Source organism: Balaenoptera borealis, assembly GCF_965194805.1.
Source record: "Balaenoptera borealis genome assembly, chromosome: 7".
Lineage (NCBI taxonomy): Eukaryota > Metazoa > Chordata > Mammalia > Artiodactyla > Balaenopteridae > Balaenoptera > Balaenoptera borealis.
The window spans coordinates 124,834,500-124,854,634 of record NC_138864.1 but is presented as its reverse complement, the minus strand read 5'-3'; the positions used below and the strand labels follow the sequence as shown (position 1 = coordinate 124,854,634).

Sequence of the window (20,135 nt, the reverse complement as noted above, 5' to 3'; positions counted from 1 at the left end):
GGTGGCACAGTGGTTGAGTATCTGCCTGCTAATTCAGGGGACACGGGTTCGAGCCCTGGTCTGGGAGGATCCCACATGCCGCAGAACAACTAGGGCCGTGAGCCACAATTACTGAGCCTGCGTGTCTGGAGCCTGTGCTCCGCAACAAGAGAGGCCGCGACAGTGAGAGGCCCGCGCACCGCGATGAAGAGTGGCCCCCGCTTGCCGCAACTAGAGAAAGCCCTCGCACAGAAACGAAGACCCAACACAGCCAAAAATAAATGAATGAATAAATAAATTAATAATAAAAATACCTGCCCCCCAGGTTTGTGGGAAGGATGAAATAAAATCATAATTGTGGGGTGACCAGCACTTCACCTGGCATATGGTAGGCACTCCACAAATGGGATCTATTATTTTACTAATTAAAATATAGTTCTTAGAGGACAAGAATGTCTTTGAATTATTCATAGCACTAATCCCCTCCATCAACAACTGTCCTGCACATTTGGTAGAGGTTTAATAAGTACTTGATGAGTGAATGGCCATATAAACTATGTACAGAACCATCAGACATGCCCAAGTTGCTGTTTATTTCCCACACGAATTTAAACTCATTCTCTTTTAGTCGCTAGACTTTGAAATGTTATCCTTTCTACCTACTTTATCATAAAGTACAAGAATCTTGCATTGGCTTAGACAAAGCCTTTCGTTCTCCTTTTAATCGGAACGTGGTCCTTTCTTACTGGAATCCTTGTTTAGCGATTTTTCCTAAGGAAGTTCTGCTTTCTTTTATTTTATTTTTAAATCAGGAGAATATTTCCATTTCTGTTAAGAGCTGAATTGATTCTTTAAAAAGAGGAATTCTAAATATGAAACTCCAACACCTACCTTCTTAGACTCTTTCAGAGCTTAATCACAGTAAGTTTGGGCTACTTTTTTTTTTTTTTTTTTTTGGTTGCACCAGGCCTTAGTTGCGATATGCCGGCTCCTTAGTTGTGGCATGTGAACTCTTAGTGCGGCATGCATGTGGGATCTAGTTCCCCGATCAGGGATCGAACCCAGGCCCCCTGCCTTGGGAGCGCGGAGTCTTATCCACTGCGCCACCAGGGAATTTCCTGGGCTACCATTTTTCACACAGATATAATCCACTGGTATCCTGGAGGACCCAAGTGGAGGTGGGTTTTGTGACTTGTTTTGGAAAACTAGGTTCATCTACAGGCTCAATGGTGGCCTGGCCTCTCTCCTTTTCTCTGGACCTGCCAACACTCAAGGCCAACTCAAGCTCTCCTTTCCAAGCAGGGCCACGCGGTTGCCTCTCCGTCCATTTGTGCAGATGACCCTTGTCCATTCTGGCCACTGGGCATTGATCACATATCGCTGTTTTATGTAGTTAGTATTAGTAGAACAGTTTATCTTTGTCTTCCCCGGTCGTTTTCAAATTCCTTGAGGGCATGACACATTTCCTTTGTTTGCTCATGCATCCTGGCTACAAAGATTTGATCACTGGATCTCCATCAGTCCCAGCAGAAAGAAAAGTCATGGCAAATGGCCATTAGACGTTCAGACTTCTGGAAGGAGATGAAATCCTAATACGAGCAGGTCTCGTCTGGGTTTAGAGGGGAAACTGGGGCCGGAGACAAGGAGTCACTTTCTCAAGGTCACAAAGCTAATAAGTGGCGGATTTCCGTAACTTCCCTTTAGTCTAGTGAAGATATCAGCAAAAGAAATTGAAAGTTTTTTCCCATATCTTTTTTTTTTTTAAGTTTTATTTTTAGTTGCAAAACACATACATACTAGAAGGTTTTTGTTTTATTAGATCAGGGGTTTGGCTTAGGAGTCAGGGAGGTTAGAATTCTAGTCCTGGCTCGGCCACTAGTTACAGGACTTCGGGCAAGTCACACCCCCTTCCTGAGCCTCAGTTTCCCCACCTGTCATGGAAGGGGGTTGGATTTGATCCCCTCTAAAATCTCTTTAGGTTCTGTCATTCTGCAATTCTTAGCAAGTCCAGGGCTCAAGATGCTCCCGTTGAATTCCAGGGGACCCCATGTCCCCTCCTTAAAGGTGGTGTTGCGTCTTTCAACTCAAGGAGCCACGAGCTGAAATAGATTCAGCGATTTCCAGCCCAGGGACCTGTGGCTTCTCCAGCAAGAAGCAGCCGGAGCCTGCTGACCCCGGGGAGCCCTGGAACACATGAATCAAAATAGTTGTGTGATGTCATGTCATGATGGGAATGTGCTCTGGCCAATTGGTGCCAAGAATTGTCTGGACAGGGTAGTTTCCTTTTACAGTCTTTTTAAAGAGACATCTGCAGACCTGCACATGACTGGCAGGCCTGCCCTCCTTTTGCCTATTTCGTCTTCCCTCCCTTTTTAATTTTAAGGAGGAAAAAACCCTGAGCGTCTGAGTGCGTGGCAGACCTTAACGACATAAACAGACCCACGGCGAGGCCCTGTGTGTGCTTCCAGGAGCTTCTTGCCTACTTAAGGGCAGCGGCCGCTCTGGCTGTGGGGCTGGAGGTGCAGAGGTGAAGACAGCCGAGCGTCCCTCGGGGAGGAAGCCCTGCGGTGGGACCGCCTGGCCTGTCCCACGGCTGCTGGCTCCGAGGGTGGCCCCTCCTGCGTTTGCTGGCCTCCCGGGCTGGGGCTTGAGTGCACGCGGCATCTCTGAGCTCTCGGGGCCCACACCTGCCGGCTGATGCAGTGCCTCTGCTGGCCCCTGGCCACCTGAGGCTGACGCTGCTCCTGCGAGGCGTGGCACGCTCACCTGTCCCCGCTCCTGTGGCCACAGCTCCTCATGAAGCGGTTCGGCAGCCTCAGGGGGAACAAGAAACACAAGGACCCAAACCGAAGCACCGCGCGGCGGCAGTCGGAGCCCCATGGCCTTTTTGGTAGGACACTGCCCTTTGCCCAGTTCTCTGCTGGTCCCCAAGGCCTGTGTGTGTGTGTGTGTGTGTGTGTGTGTGTGTGTGTGTGTGTGTGTGTGTGTGTGTGTGTGTGTGTGTGCGTGCGCACAGCCTCCTAAGTGACAGCTGCGTGAGGGTGTAATTGTTAGGCAGTAGTCAGAGGGACAGATTGATAAGTGTGTCCTTGTGGACGGTCCTGCCGCTCTCATGAACTGCCCAACAGGGCTTTTCCTGAGGCTGTTTTCTCTCACTTGCCCTGATGAGGTTAGTGATCAATTGCACTGTCATTCATTTAGGCAAAACCAGAGGCCTGGGGAAAAGTAAGAATGGATTGGAACTGTCATTTGCAGCTGTTAAGAATGAAATGTGCGTGTATAGAGAAAACTAGTGCTGGGGGTCAGGGAGAAGGAGTTCCTCCGCCCCCCTCTTGCTCCATAGCTGTGTAATCAGGCAGGTCAAGGGTTAACTGGGGGGGAAGACCGCCTGCCTGATTTGCGTCCCCTGAGAGAGAAGCCTGCTCTGTGGTCTCCCTGGCTTCTGGGACCTTCTACAGCTTCTCCCAGTACAGGGGGTTGGGAACAGTGTGGCTGGAACGTGGGGTGAAGCACCTGCAATTCAGTATTTCCAGCGACCTGTGGGTTTGCGGGGGGTGGTGCCTTTCCCCGGCTGGAGTCAGGCAGGGAGATTCCAAAGCATTCGGAGCTTCCGGGGACCTGGCTGGGGCCTGCCCACCCAAAGTGAGGTGGTAGACTTCATTTTATTAAGAATCGGAGTTCACCTGCCCTGGACGCTACTGCTTGTATGACATGGGATATTCCTAAACACTCAGTTGTAAGACGGAATAACAGGGCCCTGCTCACACAGCCCGGTGGTAGCAAAGATGGGGAAAGCTGACGGGTGCAGTAGATTGTGTCCCTCGAGTAGAATGCGACATGGTACCTGGCAAAAAAAATACTCGTTATGTGTAGTAGGGAAATGGCTTTGGCAAAACATCCGGGCAGTATGTGAAAACTAGAATACAGGCATACCTCACTTCATTGCGTTTTTTACAAATTGAAGGTTTGTGGCAACAACCCTGTGTTGTCAGATGATGATTAGCATTTTTTTTAGCAATAAAGTATTTTCAATTAAGGGATGTACATTGTTTTATAGACATAATGCTATTTTATTGCACACTTAGTAGGCTGCATTATACTGGAAACATTACTCTTCTCTGCACTGAGAAACTGAAAAAATTCGTGTGGTTCCCTTTTTTGCGATACTCGCTTTATTGCAGTGGGTTGGAAACCGAACGTGCACTATCTCCAAGGTAATGCCTGTAGTAAGAAAAGAAAAAGGTAAATATAAAACTTGCCGACTACTTCTGGAATTACTTCTGGAAGCCTCTGGTGGACCTAGTGTGATGCTGAGGACCCCGGAGAAGACAAGCCAAGGAGACAGCAGCTCTGGAATTCAGGGAGTTTTCTTGTGAAGGAACTAGAGAGTAGTGTCTAATCGCATCGCGTGCAAAGGTGAATTTCTGGAAGAACACGATGCCTGGCCTGACTGGGTGGGGGATGACAGACTCCCTGGACTTAATTAGATGTGGTTTTAAAAGAAGACTCTTCTTTTAAATAATAAAGTAATAAACATCCATTTACTATAGAATTAAATCCAAACCTGTTATTTAACTAAAAGTCTGTTTCTGCTAATGGGCACAGGTGGTCCCATCGTTAAAAGCCTAGTATTTGCCAGTGGTTTCTCCCCTTGTGTTTAAAAGCTGACTGTCATCCTGTCTCCTCTGCTTCTGAAATCAAAAAAAATATTTGCATGTCGACCGGGTTTCACAAGTGCTGGCATGCAAATGCCCAGCTCTGACCGCAGGGTCAGAAAAATCAGAGCTGCTTCCAGAACCTTCCTCTGGGATTTGGGAAGCAGCCCAAGTATCCTGATTTTCCTTTTGTGGGAATCCCAGTGGGAGAGCAGTCAAGAAGAGCAGGGGCAGATGGCAGGTGCTGGCTCCTCAGTCAGTGCTGGCCAAGGATACGCCGAGTGAAAAAGAACTGAGACTGTGGACCAAGCATCCTCCCAATCCCGGCCTGCCACCTACACCTTCCCCACCGGCAAGACCCGTATAGCCATCCCTCTCTAAAACCATCCCCATTGCCTATTCGGTGACCTCCAGGCTTCTCAGGGACAGGGACCACGTCCCCAAAGCAGTGTTCGATCCGTCCTTCTGACCCCGTCGCCTCCAAGCATCACAGGCTCTCACTACAGAATCGCTGGCTATGGAATGGATTGAAACGGTGTCACTCCAAGGTTATTCCTGGTTCTCCAGCAGCGTTGTTTGAGTTTTTTTTTTTTTTTTTTTTCTAATTCCCTTCCAGTATCTCCCTCTCCTTCCTGCAGTTATTCCTGTAGCCAAAAGTATTTCAGAGACGGCCTCTTCTTCCCCCTAAGAAAGCTTCCATGAGGGTTGTAAGGATGTCTGTCTTTTACTCATCCTCCAGCTTCCCCCAAAACAAGCGAACGTAGGTCGTCGGCATGATTCCACGTGCTCTTTGGCCGCTTCTGTGGCCCCGTCAGTCTTTTCCGGGAACCGCTCCCTGTATCCTCTGCTCCAGTCCAAGCTGGAGCCATTCCTCGTGCACACGCATCTTCTTTGTTACACGCACGTGCACACACACACACACACACTCACGCAGCTGTCCCTGTAGCCACTTGAGCAGCCAGACCCACCACGAGAGGGAATCAAGGCCTGGCAGATTGGCAATTACTAAGTCCACTTACGTTTGCTTGCGGCTGGCATTTTTGTTTGGAAGTAGCGGCTCTGGTTGGAATCTTGAACGCTTCAAGCCTTGTGATAAAATACCCTGGAAAGTTCTGATTCACCAAGAGCTTGTCCCTTTCAGCCCCAGAGCTTAGCGCCCGCCCAGCTCCCCCTCCAAAGCTAAGAAAAGCACGCCCCACCGCAGGTGAATGTGCTCCGTGGGATAGACCAGTGATGATCTGGACTTAAGCCTTTCCTTTGAGCCTCTTTGGTCAACAGAGATCCAGATTATGTGGACAAAGAGCACGTGGCAGTAGTAATAAAAATGTAAAAGGAAGATTAGGAAAGGATTTTGCTAATCAGATAACAGAACTGACTGTAGCAGCTTTTCTACCCTTTGTAGTTAGAGGCGAGTAATTAAACAAAAGCTACCTGGAGTCTTAAGAGATCCCTTCTGAGGGCCGGCACTGGAGCCGGGAAGCCAGCGGGTGTGTCAGGACGGCGGCACTCTCTCCCCGGGCTGCCGGGGTCCAGGTGACACTGGAGACCAGAGCCTCTGGCGGATCTTGCTTTGCACGGAGCCTCCTCCTCCCGTTAGCCATCCTTGGGATGAATGCACAACCACCTCTGGAGCAAAACCCCAGAGTTCCTCCTGCCCAGGGTCACTCGTCACCCCAGCACTGCCTGTCCCAGTCTGTTGTCCCCTGTTAATGCCAGCGGAGCCCTCGGCTGGCTGTGCCACCGGGGCAAGCGTGGATCGTTCTTTGCCTCAAGCAGCAGGCAAGGCTGTTGTCCATCCTGCCTCCCGCACTGTGTCCCCCCCCCCCCCCCCGGGGTCCTCTGCTCCCTGCCCGGCCCCTCATGGTCTTCGTGCTGCTTCTGGATGCCCACCTGCCTGCCTGGCTCCTGGTGTCCAGATCGGGGTGGACTTGAGAGATCCCAGTATTCATTCAGTCACTCATTCGAATATACGTATTTAGCTTTTTATGATGGAAAATTTCCAGCATAGGGAGAAATAGGGAGAATGGAGTAATGGTACCCATCTTCAGACTCAGCAGTGAGAAACACTCTGCCAGTCCCACCGGTGTCTGAGCTGCTCTGTGCCAGCACTGGGGGCACAGACACCAGTCCGCCCTCCCAGGGCAAACCACTGAGGTGGTTTCTTAAATTGTGGTAAAGTAGACAGAACGTAAGACTCACCACCTTACTTTTAAGTGTACAGTTCACTGGCGTGACGTACGTTCACACCACAGGGCAGCCATCAGCACCTGCATCTCCAGAACTGTCCAGCCTCCCCAGCCGAACCTCTGCACCCGTTGAACAACAACTGTCCGTTCTGCCTGCCCCCCAGCCCTGGCCCCCACCCCCCCACCAACTTCCTGCCTCTGTGAACTGACTGCTCCAGGTTCCTCGTCCGAGTGGAATCACCCGGTATTCCTCCTCTGTGTCTGGCTTGTTCGACAGCCAAGCGGGTTTTCACTTGCGACGCCGGGCGGTGGTGAGCCCAGTGAGAAAGAGGCAGGACGAGGGGTCGGCCGGCTGGGCGGAGGGCTTGAGTGACAGGAGGGGTGGGCCGTGCAGACCCCTGTGGTAGGTCCTTCCGGACAGATGGGAGGCTCAGGGCCTGCGGAGGGAGACCCCTGGGGTGGTCCAGGAGCACCAAGGGGCCAGTGTGGTTAGACCGCAGGAAGCAGAGCAAAGCACTCAGCGGGAGGGCAGGCACAGAGGCTGGTTTCCTCACCGTCCTGTGGGCACAGGGGGTCTTGAGAAGAGCACTGCTGGGCTCTGGGGGCCGGAGACTTGCCCAGGGCCACAGCATCGTGAGGGCAGCGCTGGGCCTGGAGCCCGTGCCCCACCCCCTCCGCAGGCCCGGTGCCCACCCGGAGCCGCCAACCCCGGCTCCCATTCCCTCTGTGCCCACACAGAAGACTCTGGAGAGGCAGCACCTCGTTTGCAAGGAGTGGGGATTTCAGGCTCCGTAGCGTCAGAGGCAGAAGCGTTTGGGATCAGAGCAGAGCATTCACCGGTGCTCCCCGGGGGAGCACACAATTCAGGAGCCGTCATCCGGGCTAGGAGTCAAATGAGGCCTGGCTCACCACCTCCCGTGCACCCATCCTAAGCCGAGCTGGAGGAGCTCACCATTCCTCTGCCCTGGTTTCCTCTACGTGGCCGCCACCAAGCGCTGCGTGGCGGGTCCTGGACCAGCCCCCGTAGATGACAGGTGGAAGGAGGGGCCCAGGCAAGGGCTTCCCAGGAAAGTCTCAGTTAAGCACTTCCGGATTCATCCTCTCCCAGAGGACACCCTGGATCACCAGCGAGTCAGTCAGTCACCACCTGGCAGGCAGGCAGCTGGGCTGTCACTCTCGGTGTCCCTTCTTCCCTGTCCTGCCCCCAGCGGGACAGACTAGGACCGTTCTCGCCACAAGGTGGCCCAGTGGTGGTGGAAACGGTGAGTGAAGGGAGTGCTCGCGGGCTGCCAGCAGGAAGCGTGGTTTGGGGAGCTGCTTTCCCTGGGGGGATCCCAGTTCTGGACAGAGAGCCTTGACCCCGGACACGGCGTGTCTGTGATTCCAGGACTGAGGATGTCCGAACGTGTCTGAAGACGGTAGGACACGATCGCAGAGCCTGGTGGAATGATAGAGAAATAAGGGAGAAAGAAGATTGGTGAGAGGGGGTGGACCTCGCATAGTGACCCTGGAAAGTAATGGAGACGCCTCGGGGCCGGAAAGCCTGGCTGGGGTCGTCACCGCCACTCGTCACCCAGACCCTCCCGGCGGGACCTGGACCAGGGTGGGCCTAAGGGCCCAGGGACCTCGGCACCCAAGAAGGCATCAGCTGGGGCTTCCAGCATCCAGACCAGATTGAGAACCTGGGGCATTTAAGGAGAAGGTGCATTCTGTCCTCAGGTCATAATTTGTCTTTAATGATTGAGAAGGAAAATGTGCACGGTCCAAATCCTCTGGAGAACCCGAGCGCCAAGATGCTTCTGGTACTGCTGCGGCCCGTGGCCCTGGCACTGCTGGCCTCTGCAGGTGACTCCTGATCATGGCGGTGGCCCAGGGTGTAACCCCCAGGAGGGAGCGTGTCCCCTCCCGGGGAGGCCCCCGTCAGACCTGTGCATGGCCTGTGGAGTCCAGGGTGATCGGCACCGGCACCCCGGAGCCATGTGCTGCAGTTCAGCAGCTCAGGCGTCTGAGGAGCAAGATGAAGGGCTGTCTGTGCCCGATGGGTCTCCTTCAGGTCCTCCATCCCATCTCCAGGCCTTAGAAAATGCCTGTGAGTGACCGCACAGCAGCCCGTGGGGGCCGCCTTCACCCCACTGGTCATCAGCACTATTCCACGAACCAACTACGCGCCCGCTCTTAGTGTGGCCGATGGACGCCTGAGGAGTGGGTTCTGAAAACACACGTGGCCGGGGATGCTTTAAGCCACTTTTACATGGAGTCTGGGGGTTGCCTAATTGTGGCTTAATTTCTGGATAAATAAAGTGATGGGAAGGTGTGGCCGGGCCAACATAAGGGCACGTTGGGGATACGGCATCACCTGTGGGCCCTCGGGAGGCGCACAGGTCGCTCCACATCAGGGTCTCCTTGGAGCAGAGCTCCCCTCACCGTCCTGACTCCCGGGTCTGGCCCCTCAGCCCTGTCCTGTCTGTCTTCTCTCCCTGGCTCTGCACCCGCCTCGGCCTCAGACGTGAACGTCACGATTCCCACCTGCTGCTCCGTCTCCATGGCTCTCTCTGTTGACGTATTCACTGAACACATCTCTTAAGCCCCTACCTTGGGGTGTGGGTCTAGCTGCAGGGGGCGGTGGTGAGCTGTATAGATGCCGAGCAAATGCGCATAAATAGTAATTAACGTATGATGAAATATTAAAGAGGAAATCGAGATGTTGTCAGAAGGATGGATGTCGTTGTGCAGGAAGGCTGCTCCGGACAAGAACAGGCTCTAGAGGGTGAGATCGGCAGCCAGCGGGCAGGGGCGGGGAGGAGAGGGGAGCAGAAGGGGTCCAGACGGGAGAAGCCGTGTGCAAAGGTCCGGGGCAGGCCGGGCCTGGCACATGGAGGGACGTAAAGGGGTTCCCAGAGCCCAGGGGGATTCAGGGGTGTCTCCGGCACCTGGAAGGTCATCCTCAGTGGGTACCACGCAGCTCAGCATCCCTCACAGACATTCCGGGGAGGTGATGGCCATCCCTCCGCAGCTGACCGCCCCTGCCCCTGACTTCCCTGCTGAGATCAGTGTGGCCGTCACCGGAGGCAGGTCCACATTTGCGGGATCTGCCTGATTAGCGGCCGGTTTGTCGGCAGCACAGGGAAGGGAACAGGTCCACCCTAGAAGAGCAGATTTTCTCCCAAACGACGCACGATGGAACTCTTCTGGAGGTTCTGCCGTGCAGCTCTGGTAGCCCCTAACCCACCTCTGCTTCCTGGGAGTGCCAAGCTCCCGGCTAACAGCGGCCCCTGAGGAGTCTGCCCTCATTCCAGGCTTCTCTGGGCCACGTGGCTGAGAAGGGCCCTTCTGGGTCCACGGTCGTCTTCAGAAGATAAAGCGAATCACACCGACTGTGCTTTTCCTGCCCCCTCCTCCTCTAGGTCCACTGCCCTGGAGATGTTCTCTGCAGAATCTTTCCTGGGCTCTCCAAGACCTGCCTCAGTCTCACTTATGTTTGAATAAAACAGTAACTCAACACAGAGCTTAATTAATCTGGCTGGGCTGTCTTATTAAACTCCTCAGGCGTGGAGACTGTCTCATTCTTCTCTCTGCTAGTGACAGATAGACTCTCTCTCTCTCTCTTTTTTTTTTTTTTTAAATTTATTTACTTATTTGGCCGGGTCTTAGTTGCAGCACACAGGATCTTCGTTATGGCACGTGGGATCTTTAGTTGCGGCACACGAACTCTTAGTTGCGGCACATGAGATCTACTTCCCTGACCAGGGATCGAATCCAGGCCCTCTGCATTGGGAGCCTGGAGTCTTAGCCACTGGACCACCAGGGAAGTTCCGTGACAGATCTCTTGTTACTCTTGTTCCTTGTCCCCATGTCCCTCAATAACAGGACCCTAGTTTCATTTTGTGCCAATGCACGTGGCTTAATACGGCATGTGACAAAGTTCTTCAGTGAGCTCTATGTGGGAGTGTTGTTTACACTTGTGGGAAAGACTCTTAAAAGGGGGAGAAGTGAATCCCCTTTCATTCCTTTTACCTTTCCCCTGCCTTGAACGTAGATGTGATGGTTGGAGCCCTAGCAGCCATCTTGGATCACAAGGTGACCGCTGAGGATGGAAGACACAGAATGAGTTTAGTGGAGAATAAAGACAGGAGCCTGGGTTAACATTGGGAAGCTGCCATAGTAGCTCTGGACTGCCTGTCTTTCAGACATCTTTTGTGTGATAGAAGAATAAACCTCTTTCTTGCTTAAGCCACTGTTATTTTCGATTTTTCTGTTAAATAAGGACAAACTTAACCCCAACTGATATAGCCTAACATGGAGCTTGATGCATACCAGGCACTCGGTAGTTACTTGAGGACTGAGCAAGTGATCTGTGAGCTTCTCCCGTGTGTAGGTGTGGCTCCTTCAGACCAAAGATACTGAGGCACAGGCAGGTGAGGGCTGCCCAGACCGAGATGAGGGCCCTGTTTCTGAGGTCATCCCACTGACCTTTGTCCAGCTCCATATTGCCTAGAGCTGTGTGCTCACTATACTGCAAGCAGACGCTCTTTAAGGAAACTCTGATATTCTAAATTTAGACTAAAAAAAAATTAGGCCTGTGGATGCCTTATACAGATAGGTTATTTCTTCAGATTGCCCTGTCCTTGTCTGTGGATTTTAAAATATGACTTAGTTTGAGACGATCCCACTGCAGAGAGAGGTAGACGTGTTATTTCAGCTGAAGGTGCAAAGGCGAACTTCACACCCATCTTTTGGGCCACTGTGTCGAGCTTGGGAGTAGACTGTGAAATCTGGACTCTACCAACAGGGCTTTTAAAAAAAATTATTACAGTTAATCATAGACTTTTTTTCTTCCAGTTTTATTGAGGTACAGTTGACATACAGCACATTATAAGTTCAAGGTGGACAGCATAATGATTTGACTCCCATACGTCATGAAATTACCACAGTAAGTTTAATGACCATCCATCATCTCATATAGATACAAAATAAAAGAAAAAGAAAAAAATGTTTCCCTTGTGATTAAAAGCTCTTAGGATTACTCACTTAACACCTTTCATGTATAACATCCAGCAGTGTTAATTATACGTATCAGGGTATACATATCACATCCCTAGCACTTATTTATCTTATAACTGGAAGTTTGTACCTTTCGACCACCTTCATCCAATTCCCCCCTCTCACTCCCCAACCCCACTTCTGGTAACCACAACTCTGATCTCTTTGTCTATGAGCGTGTTTGTTTGGTTGGTTTTGAAGTAGAATTGCCTACAGTACTGTGTTAATTCCTGGTACACAGAATAGTGACTCACTATTTCTGTACATTTTTAAGTGATCCCCCCGGGCCACCTGGGCCTTGACGTTCCTTTTTATGAAGTGCCTCTGGTGCACATCTTTGGATAAGCCAGACTCCCACAGGTTAACCCGTCTGATGCATGTATTTATTACACGTGCGTCAGGCGGGTGCTGAGAATGACGTGAAGACATAGGAGGTGCCTCAGCGGCTTGCGTGTAGGTTTGTGGTGAGGGACACCTACCTGGAGAGGGGCCCCCAGGATGGGCGCTGGGGCTGAATGCTCTGGGGCTCCCGTGCGAGTTGGGGTGCCGTCTGCTCTGGACCCAGGGGTGAGGCTGGATTGGTGGAGATGCGGGGGGCAGGGCAGTCAAGGAAAAGTCTAGAAAGAGAAGATGGGGCCAGATTTTAGAAGACCTAGAACGCCAGGCTGGAGGCTGAGCCGAGCCCTGGGGCTCCTGGGGGTGTGAGCAGGGAGCATCCTGTAAGGAGGGGGTTCGGGGAGGGAACTGCTGAGCTGGAGGCTTCACCGAGGGGAGCTTGGCCTTCGCGAGCAGAGCCCTCCAGGGCCTCAGCCGCAGCCTCAGCCTCAGCCTCCCCCAGCCTCCCCAGGGCTGCAGGCGTGTCGAGCCCCGAGGCAGCCCCCCCACTCGCCTGTGGGCAGCCCTGTGGCTCTGAGCCTCATGTCTGGTGGGCAGGTGTCTCCCGGTGCCGGCCAGGTGCGGGCCCGGGTCGCTGGCCTGGAGAACCAGACCTGAGAGGCGTCTGGGGGAGAGAGCAGGGCCAAGCGGGGAGGGGCCGGGCCCTGGCCTGGGTGCCTGGGACATCACGGTGAGCTATCAGTGATGATGTCCCTTGCGTGGCTTCCTCACATTTCACGTCCAATAGTTCTATTAGGGCAGGTAGGGTAAAAGGTGGAGGTGAGGAGCTGAGACCCAGAGAGGCCAGGAGACGTGGCAGTCACACGTGGCAACCTGCCCAAGAAGAGGTGGGCGTCTAGCATCTCAGCCACCTCCAAGCAGCTCGGGCCCTCCTGCTGCTGAAGGTGCGTGGGGTGGACCACGACGCACCCCTCCTCTCCTGCAGTGCCATCAGAGTATCTCCTTCTCTGCCGCGTTCTTCTCTGTCCCCACCCGCTGCTGCCCCCGCTGGCCATGACTCAGGGAGGCTGAGTCAGAAGTCCCCTCTGTCCTCCCTGCTTCTCATTCCTGGGTGACACAGCTGGTCACAGAATAGTGAGAGCTGATCGAAAGGGACAACAGACGTGGCCCAGCCTAGAGGTGGCCTCTGAGCAGCTCTGGCCATGACCCTGAGGAGGTGCCCAGATGGCGCCACAGAGAGAGAGAGAGCACTGTGCCTTCAGGCCGGCACCCGTGGATGAGTCACGCTGGGGTACGCTGAGCCTGGGGGGATTACCCTCCCCTCCGCAGCCCTTCCAGGGTCTCCCTTCTCAGGGGTCTCCCGCTACAGCAGGGTCCAGCCTCCCTTCTCCAGGGTCACCCCCAGCGGGGCCCCGGTGGCAGGCGTGGAGCACTTGGAGCCCACCCGTCCTGATGCCCACATCCGGGCGCTTCTGCCTCTGAACTCACTGCAGCCTCGCGGGCGGGTCCGCTCCTGCCAGAGGGTCACTGCTCACCACACACGGATCTACCTCGAATTCCTCCAGCACCGAGCGCCTTTGACACCACCTTGTTGATTCTTGACTAACAATGCAGCACTAACCTGTAAAACCTCGTTCATGTAAATGTTGCTACAGCGGAAGCTTACAGAAACATGTACAAATCGTAGGTGGTAAATTTGCACAGTTTGAACATACTCGAGTAAAACGTGCGGATTAAGAGACAGAACCTCACCAGCACCCCAGAAGCCTCTCCCAGGTCCCCTCAGTCACTCCCCCCGCAAGATGAGCGTTGTCTGGTTTTGAACTTTGTATGATGGGTCCGTACAAAATTTCTCTCTGTCTGGCTTCTTCCACCTGAACGTCATGAGATACAACCCAGCCCATGCTGTGGCTGAAGTTCGTTCGCTTCACCGCTGGGTCGTTGCTCTGTCCTGTGCACAGACCACGCCTCCTCCATCGCCCACCTGCGGACGGGCACTGGCGGGTCTCCAGTCTGGGGCTCTGACAGTTCCCGGTGCTGCTGTGAACGTTCTTGTAAATCCTCATGCGTTTCTGTTAGACACGCACTAGGTCTGCGGTAAAAGGGCAGGCATATGCGCAGCCTTGGTGGATACGACAGCATTAGCCAATGCGTGTGCCCCGCTTCCCGGGCTAGTCTGTAAGCAGGAGCCGTGGCTTCGTTTCCCTTCCCCGTGCTCCTAACCCAGTGCCTCGAGCTGCACAACCGGCCTCCTCTGCCCATCATCCAGCTCTGCACAAATGCAGGTGTTTTCCTCACCTGGTAATTGAGATGTAGCACCCCCAGGAGGCCCCCCAGGATCCTCTCTGAAGGGTAGTGCCCAGGGCCCCATGTCCTGATCCGCTTCCCCACTCGCAAGGACTCAGGCTCAGCCTGTTAATCGCACACGGTGAAGACAGGGCAGGTGGGGACCCAGTTGACTGGGGAGGAGTTCTGTTCTCTAAGGCTGCTTTCTTTCTGGGGCTCAGCGTTTGGGGTTTATTTATGACTGGGAACTGTAGCAGGACCTGGTTTGTAACCACCAGCTGTCGCTATAGCAACTCTTCACTTGCACCACTAAAAATAGATCCTCTTCAGCCCTGGGAAGAAAAATCAAAGAAAATCAAAGTGGGGGAGGGCCTGTCCGCTCAGCTGCGGGTCCCCAGACAGATTTCAAGGTGCAGCGATGTAGCTCTTGGGGCCTCTTGAACCGCCCACCTAAGAGCAGAAAGGGCCGGGGTGGGTGTCAAGTCCACCCCACTGGCATTCTCCAGGCTCCAGGGACGCTGGCCTCTGCCCTGCTCTCACCTCATCTGTCTTCTCCTTTATAGGCTGAACTGCAGAATTTAATCCTTAATTATAAAGTCATTTCACTTGGGCTTTATTCAGTTTCTTAATCTTAAATCTTAATTCTTCTCTGGGATTGTAAATATTTTTCAAGGTCAAGGACTTAATTAGTAGGGTGGTATGAGAACCCGAAATCCTGTCCTATGAGAAAGAGTTGAAAGAACTGGAAATGTTGGCGTGGGCAGGAGCGAACTTGGGACGGGTGGGAACAGTCTTCAGATATTTGAAGGACTGTCTAAGTGAAGAGGGACTTCCTTGTTCTCTCTCATCCCACAGGAACACGGAACTCAACTCCATGGGAGAAGCAATATTTCGCCCCAAGAAAATATGTGCATTTCTTTGTAAAGCATTTTCTTGCGTTTTTAAAATCATGAAAGTAGTGAAAGAACATTTCGAAATGTTTGAAAGCTGGGGAAAGCCCCCATAATGAGACGCGTGCACAGCACACGAGTACCTTTGCGTTAGTGTACCTGTACCAAGCACAGGCTTTGGAGGTGACTGCTCTGGGAGAGGTACCTGGTGTGGACAGGGCAGGGCCGAAGCCAGCTCCGCTCTGTCACCTAGTGGGGTGGCCATCCTCGTGGGTGGCTGTGAAGACTCAGGGTGACACCCCGAGCACCCTGCCCCACGCACAGCGTTCAACAGTGTTAGCTGTTATCGCCAGAGGTGTTCCAGCTGAGGCTGAGTTTTTAAACACAGGATGGGAGATTTACTGAGACTCTCTCTGAGGTCCTGGCTCCGAAATTCTGGCTGGGTTAGAACACAGATGTGGGTGAGAATGAGAAATTAGCTTGAAACGTGGAGTGGTCGGGACCAATAGCGCAGGAAGTGGCCCCCTGTGCACCGGCCAAGGGCAGGCAGGGGCATTAGGGAGCCCTGGGTGTGGCCCTCCCTAGGGAGACCTCCTCTCTGCTCCAGAGGAACTCTCACTGCCCAGGAGCCACACACGACGGCAGTCAGTGATATACCCACTCCTTTTTTTTCATTTTCCTATTGTCATAAAATATACATAGCATAAAATGTACCGTTTTAACCATCTTTAAGTGTCTGGTTCAGTGACATTAAGCACATTCACGTTGTTGTGCAGCCGTCGCCACCATCCCCCTCCAGAATTTTCTCACCTTGCAAAGCTGAAACTCTGTCCCCAGTGAAACAACAGCTGCCCATTCCCCCTCCCCCCGGCTCTTGCTGTTCTACATTCTGTCTCTGTGAATTTTACTGTTCTATAGGCTCATATAAGCGGGATCGTACCGTATTTGTACTCTTGTGACTGGTGTAGCACGTGTCAGAATGTCCCTCCTTTTTAAGACTGAACAGTATTCCGTTGTATGTAGCTGCCACGTTCGCTTACGCATTCATCTGTCGTGGACCTGGTCTCTGTCTGCCTAGATGGGCAGTGATGGGCCCCGTTCTTCTCATGCTGGACCAGACTCACGCGCTCGCTTCACGTGGGGTGAAAATGAGCGGCCCCACTGCCGCCGGGCCCTCCCGGGGCTGCGTGTGCACCCGCAGCAGACAGGGCCTCGTGCCTCCCCTGCTGTGTGATGAGGAGGTGCTGAGGGTCTAGGGGCCTCCTCTGAGGTACTGCTGGGTGTCAGCCCCCCGAGGGGATCTGTGGAGGAGGCTGCCTGCAGCGTGATTGCGGGACAGCGGGCATCCCCAAGGGCCCTCGTCTGATTTTCTCAAGGTGCAAGCTTTGGGTGCTGGCATCATCCTCTGTTACATCGTCCCTCCCAGAGGGCTCTGTGCCTCTTCAGCCTGCGCGAATCAGCACCAACACCTGAGCAGGAGTTAGCTTCTCACACAGAGCAGTGGTGATGGGTGAGGACGAGTTACTTGGGGTTAGGAAACGTGTCTGGATACTGGGCCGGGGAGTTGGTCTGAGGGCACCAGGTTCTTAGAAGAGATGGTAGAGAAACCGGGAGGGCTTCCAGGAGGAGGCAGCGGGCCTTGGAGACGTGCCTGGCATTCTTCACGAGTGAGGGAGGGCCAGCCCTGCCACCTGAGGGGTCTGGAGGGGTTTCCTGGGCCAGGGGCTCCGAACAGCACAGCCCACGGGGGGGGGGGGTCACCTCTTTCTCGGGTGCAGTGTCTGCAGGAGCAGGGCAGAGCTGACTCACTGTGGAGACCCTCCTGGGCTTGCCAAGAGGATTAAGAAGGGCTCTGGGGCCAGAAAGGCCAACAGTTTTATTTGGTTGGGTTGGCTGAAACATGGACCCTATAGAGGAAGGTCTCCAAAGGCTTAGGGAGATTGGAAAGTTGGCCTAGATTCACATGTAAGTCCTGCTCCCTTTCTCTCTCTCACACACACACACACACACACACACACACACACACACACACCTGGGATGGTCCAGAGGACACCCCTTTCACCAAGACGGTGACAGTTTGTGAGGGAAGCCCCAGGCTCCTTGACCAGCTCTGTGGTCGCTCTCATCCGACGTCAGAGATGACAGTGGGAACCGCAGCCACTGCTCTGGGAATCTTAAACGCAGCGGGGATCACTGGATCCTGGGCGGCAGGGCCGTGTGGCAACACTTAATCCCCAGAGACAAGACGGGCGTGGTTACCGTAAGGGACCGCAGTGTCAAAGCAGCAGTGTAAACAGGCCGACTCCGGCGGACCGATGGCTGGTTGATCACGGCGGTCCTGGAGGTGAGGTAGATGGAGGCCTCAATGCTTACTTGAAAATCAATGACGAGTTCCAGTTCAAGTGAACCAAAGCCTGACTCGAATCAGAGCATCATGGCCCCTCAGTCAATCCCGAGGTTTGAGCCAGTTTACAAACCCAGAGCCCCTTGAACGAAGGGGAGGGCGGGTTGCCTTGAGAAAGGACCCCGGGATGCTGCCGAAACTGTCGACTACTAACCTTTCTCCCAGCCTTCCCCGAAGCTGCCTGTGGCCTTTCCCAGGGTGAACGTGTTGGCAAAAAGGTAATAATTAGACTCTTCAGAGATGAGTGGACGCTGACACCAACCCCCGGAGACCCAGAGCGTTGTGGTGGCGCCCCCGCCCTGGCAGGAGCTTAGGGAAGGAGACGGGGCTGGAGACTCCAGCGGAGAATTTCTCCAGCTCCCTGGGTGGAGGGCGAAAGCCTTTCCCGTCTGCAGACCTCAGTTTCCCCATTTCTGGAGGCGGAGACCTGGGGGGGCGGGGGTGGGGAGAGGGGAGAAGGGAGGAGATGGGGCCAGGGCTGTTAGAGGCTCAGAAGCGGGAGCTGGTTAGAGGGTTCAAAGGCACTTGGGGAAGTGAGGAATGTCCTGTAATCAGAACCTGCAGCCCGTGTCTATCTAATCGGGTTGGGTGTGTGTTAGCAGCACGTCTAGAGTAAGAAAGTGCCGGATGATGTGACAGCCCATGAGCCGGGACTGGTGTTGAGCTGCTGGCTGACGGGGGACCCGAGGTGCCCGCTCTCCGTCCCCCACCCTCGCCGGCACAGAACCCCGAGAGCATTTGTCTGTCCCCACCAGAACCTTGCTGGTTTCAGGAGAACGGATGAATTCTACCCCACCCCGGGCCGCTGGCAGGGAGAGGCTACAAGTGACTGGAATAGATGCTTGTCCTAGGCAGGTGTGATGCCCAGGGCAGGAAAGGAGCCCTGGTGTCTGGGGAGGAAAAGACTGGTCAGGGTGGGGCAGAAGGAGGAATTTTCAAGCAGTCCTACCACCTTTGCAGCCCCGCCCAGCGCAGGTCTTTCAGGCCCCGCAAGCCACGTGTAGGGAGCAGCGTTTAGCTTTGCTCAGAGAGGGCTCATGCGAAGGACAGTCTCGGGGTGCCCCTGGCCAGGATACTCAGTCTTTGTGCTACATCCACAGGGGATTGTAGCTCTCACAGCAGAAGGAATCTGAAAGGCCCTCACCCCAGCCTCCTGCTTTGGAGGAGGTGCAGAATCATTGCACCTGTTTTGCAAATGAGGCACCTGGGGCTCAGATGATTTGCGCAACACCAAGTAGCTAAATATACCGGGAGTTCCCAGATCAACTTCAATCCCTAGAATAATATTGTTTTGTTTAAATACATATGCAATTGAATAGGTAATGCTCGTGCGTGTTAAAACATTCAAAAAGTATAAAAAAGGTAATGGTAAAAAGTAAGCATTCTTCTCCACTGGACCACAGCCTCCCAGTTTCTCTGCCCAGAGGCAACAGTTCAGAGACAGTCTATGCATTGACAAGCTTTTTATGTTTTTGTATCATACCATCCTCCTGTGCTACAACTTGGTTTTTAACCCCTTGGCATGCTGGCAGTCACTTCCTGGTGGCACGTCGGGAGATGCCCTGTTCCTTTTTGTGGTTGTACGGTGCTCCGCTGTGTACTGAACCAGTTCTCCATTGATGGAGCTGCTCTCAATCCTTTGCTGTAAAAAACTGTTGCAACAAATACTGCTGTACATAGTTTTGTGTGCATGTGTGTAAATGTATCTGTGATATAAACTCCTAGGAGTCAAATCGTCAGGTCGAAGAGTACATGTATTCCTATCGTGACAGCTTTTGCGGAATTGCCCTCCGTGGAGGTTGTACAGTGTATACTCTCTAAATGAGAATGTTCCGCGACATCCTCACCACACACTGTGATCGAAGCCTTTTGATCTTTGTTTTGTGGTAGTTTCAGACCTGAGCTACGATAGATAACCTTGGTGCTAGAATAGGGGCAAAAATGTGAGCGTGAGGTCACCATGCATGGATTCGGAGCCCACCCCTCGCCTTGATCCATGCGTGTTTCCAGGTATCACAGCAGAGATATCACCCTGTCCTGTGATAGCTCCTTGGGCTACTAAAATATTTCCACATGTGTTGCCCCACAGATCTGCGCGGTGCCCCCCAACAAAGGAGGTAGGGGCAGGGGTTCTGTCTCTTGATTTTTACTGGAAACACCACAGTCCCCAAAACACCATGAGCTGAAGTGCCCTCAGGCAGTACCACCAAGGTCAAGGGCAGACGCAGGAGGCTGCCCACCTGCCCACCACGCACGCACACTGCAGCCTGATGGCATCTTCACGACTGTAGCTGCCATCACGGCTCCCTGTGATTTTCCCAAAGGCGACGGAAGCCGTGGGCTGCTGGAAAGCTCCACA

At 53.5% G+C, this 20,135-nt stretch overlaps 1 protein-coding gene across 7 annotated transcripts in view; it reads left to right on the top strand.

Annotated features, from left to right (window-relative positions):
* The window catches only part of PRKAG2 (protein kinase AMP-activated non-catalytic subunit gamma 2), a 282,829-nt gene that overhangs the window by 114,672 nt on the left and 148,022 nt on the right, over nucleotides 1-20,135 (top strand). The window contains exon 1 of one of the 7 annotated variants that reach the window (XM_082398972.1): nucleotides 2,302-2,869. The exons of the other annotated variants lie outside the window; for them this stretch is intronic. Coding sequence (XP_082255098.1) covers nucleotides 2,776-2,869 — 94 coding nt within the window. The 5' untranslated portion in view covers nucleotides 2,302-2,775. Of the gene's footprint in view, nucleotides 1-2,301; nucleotides 2,870-20,135 lie in introns of those variants that run through there. 7 annotated transcript variants of the gene reach the window in all.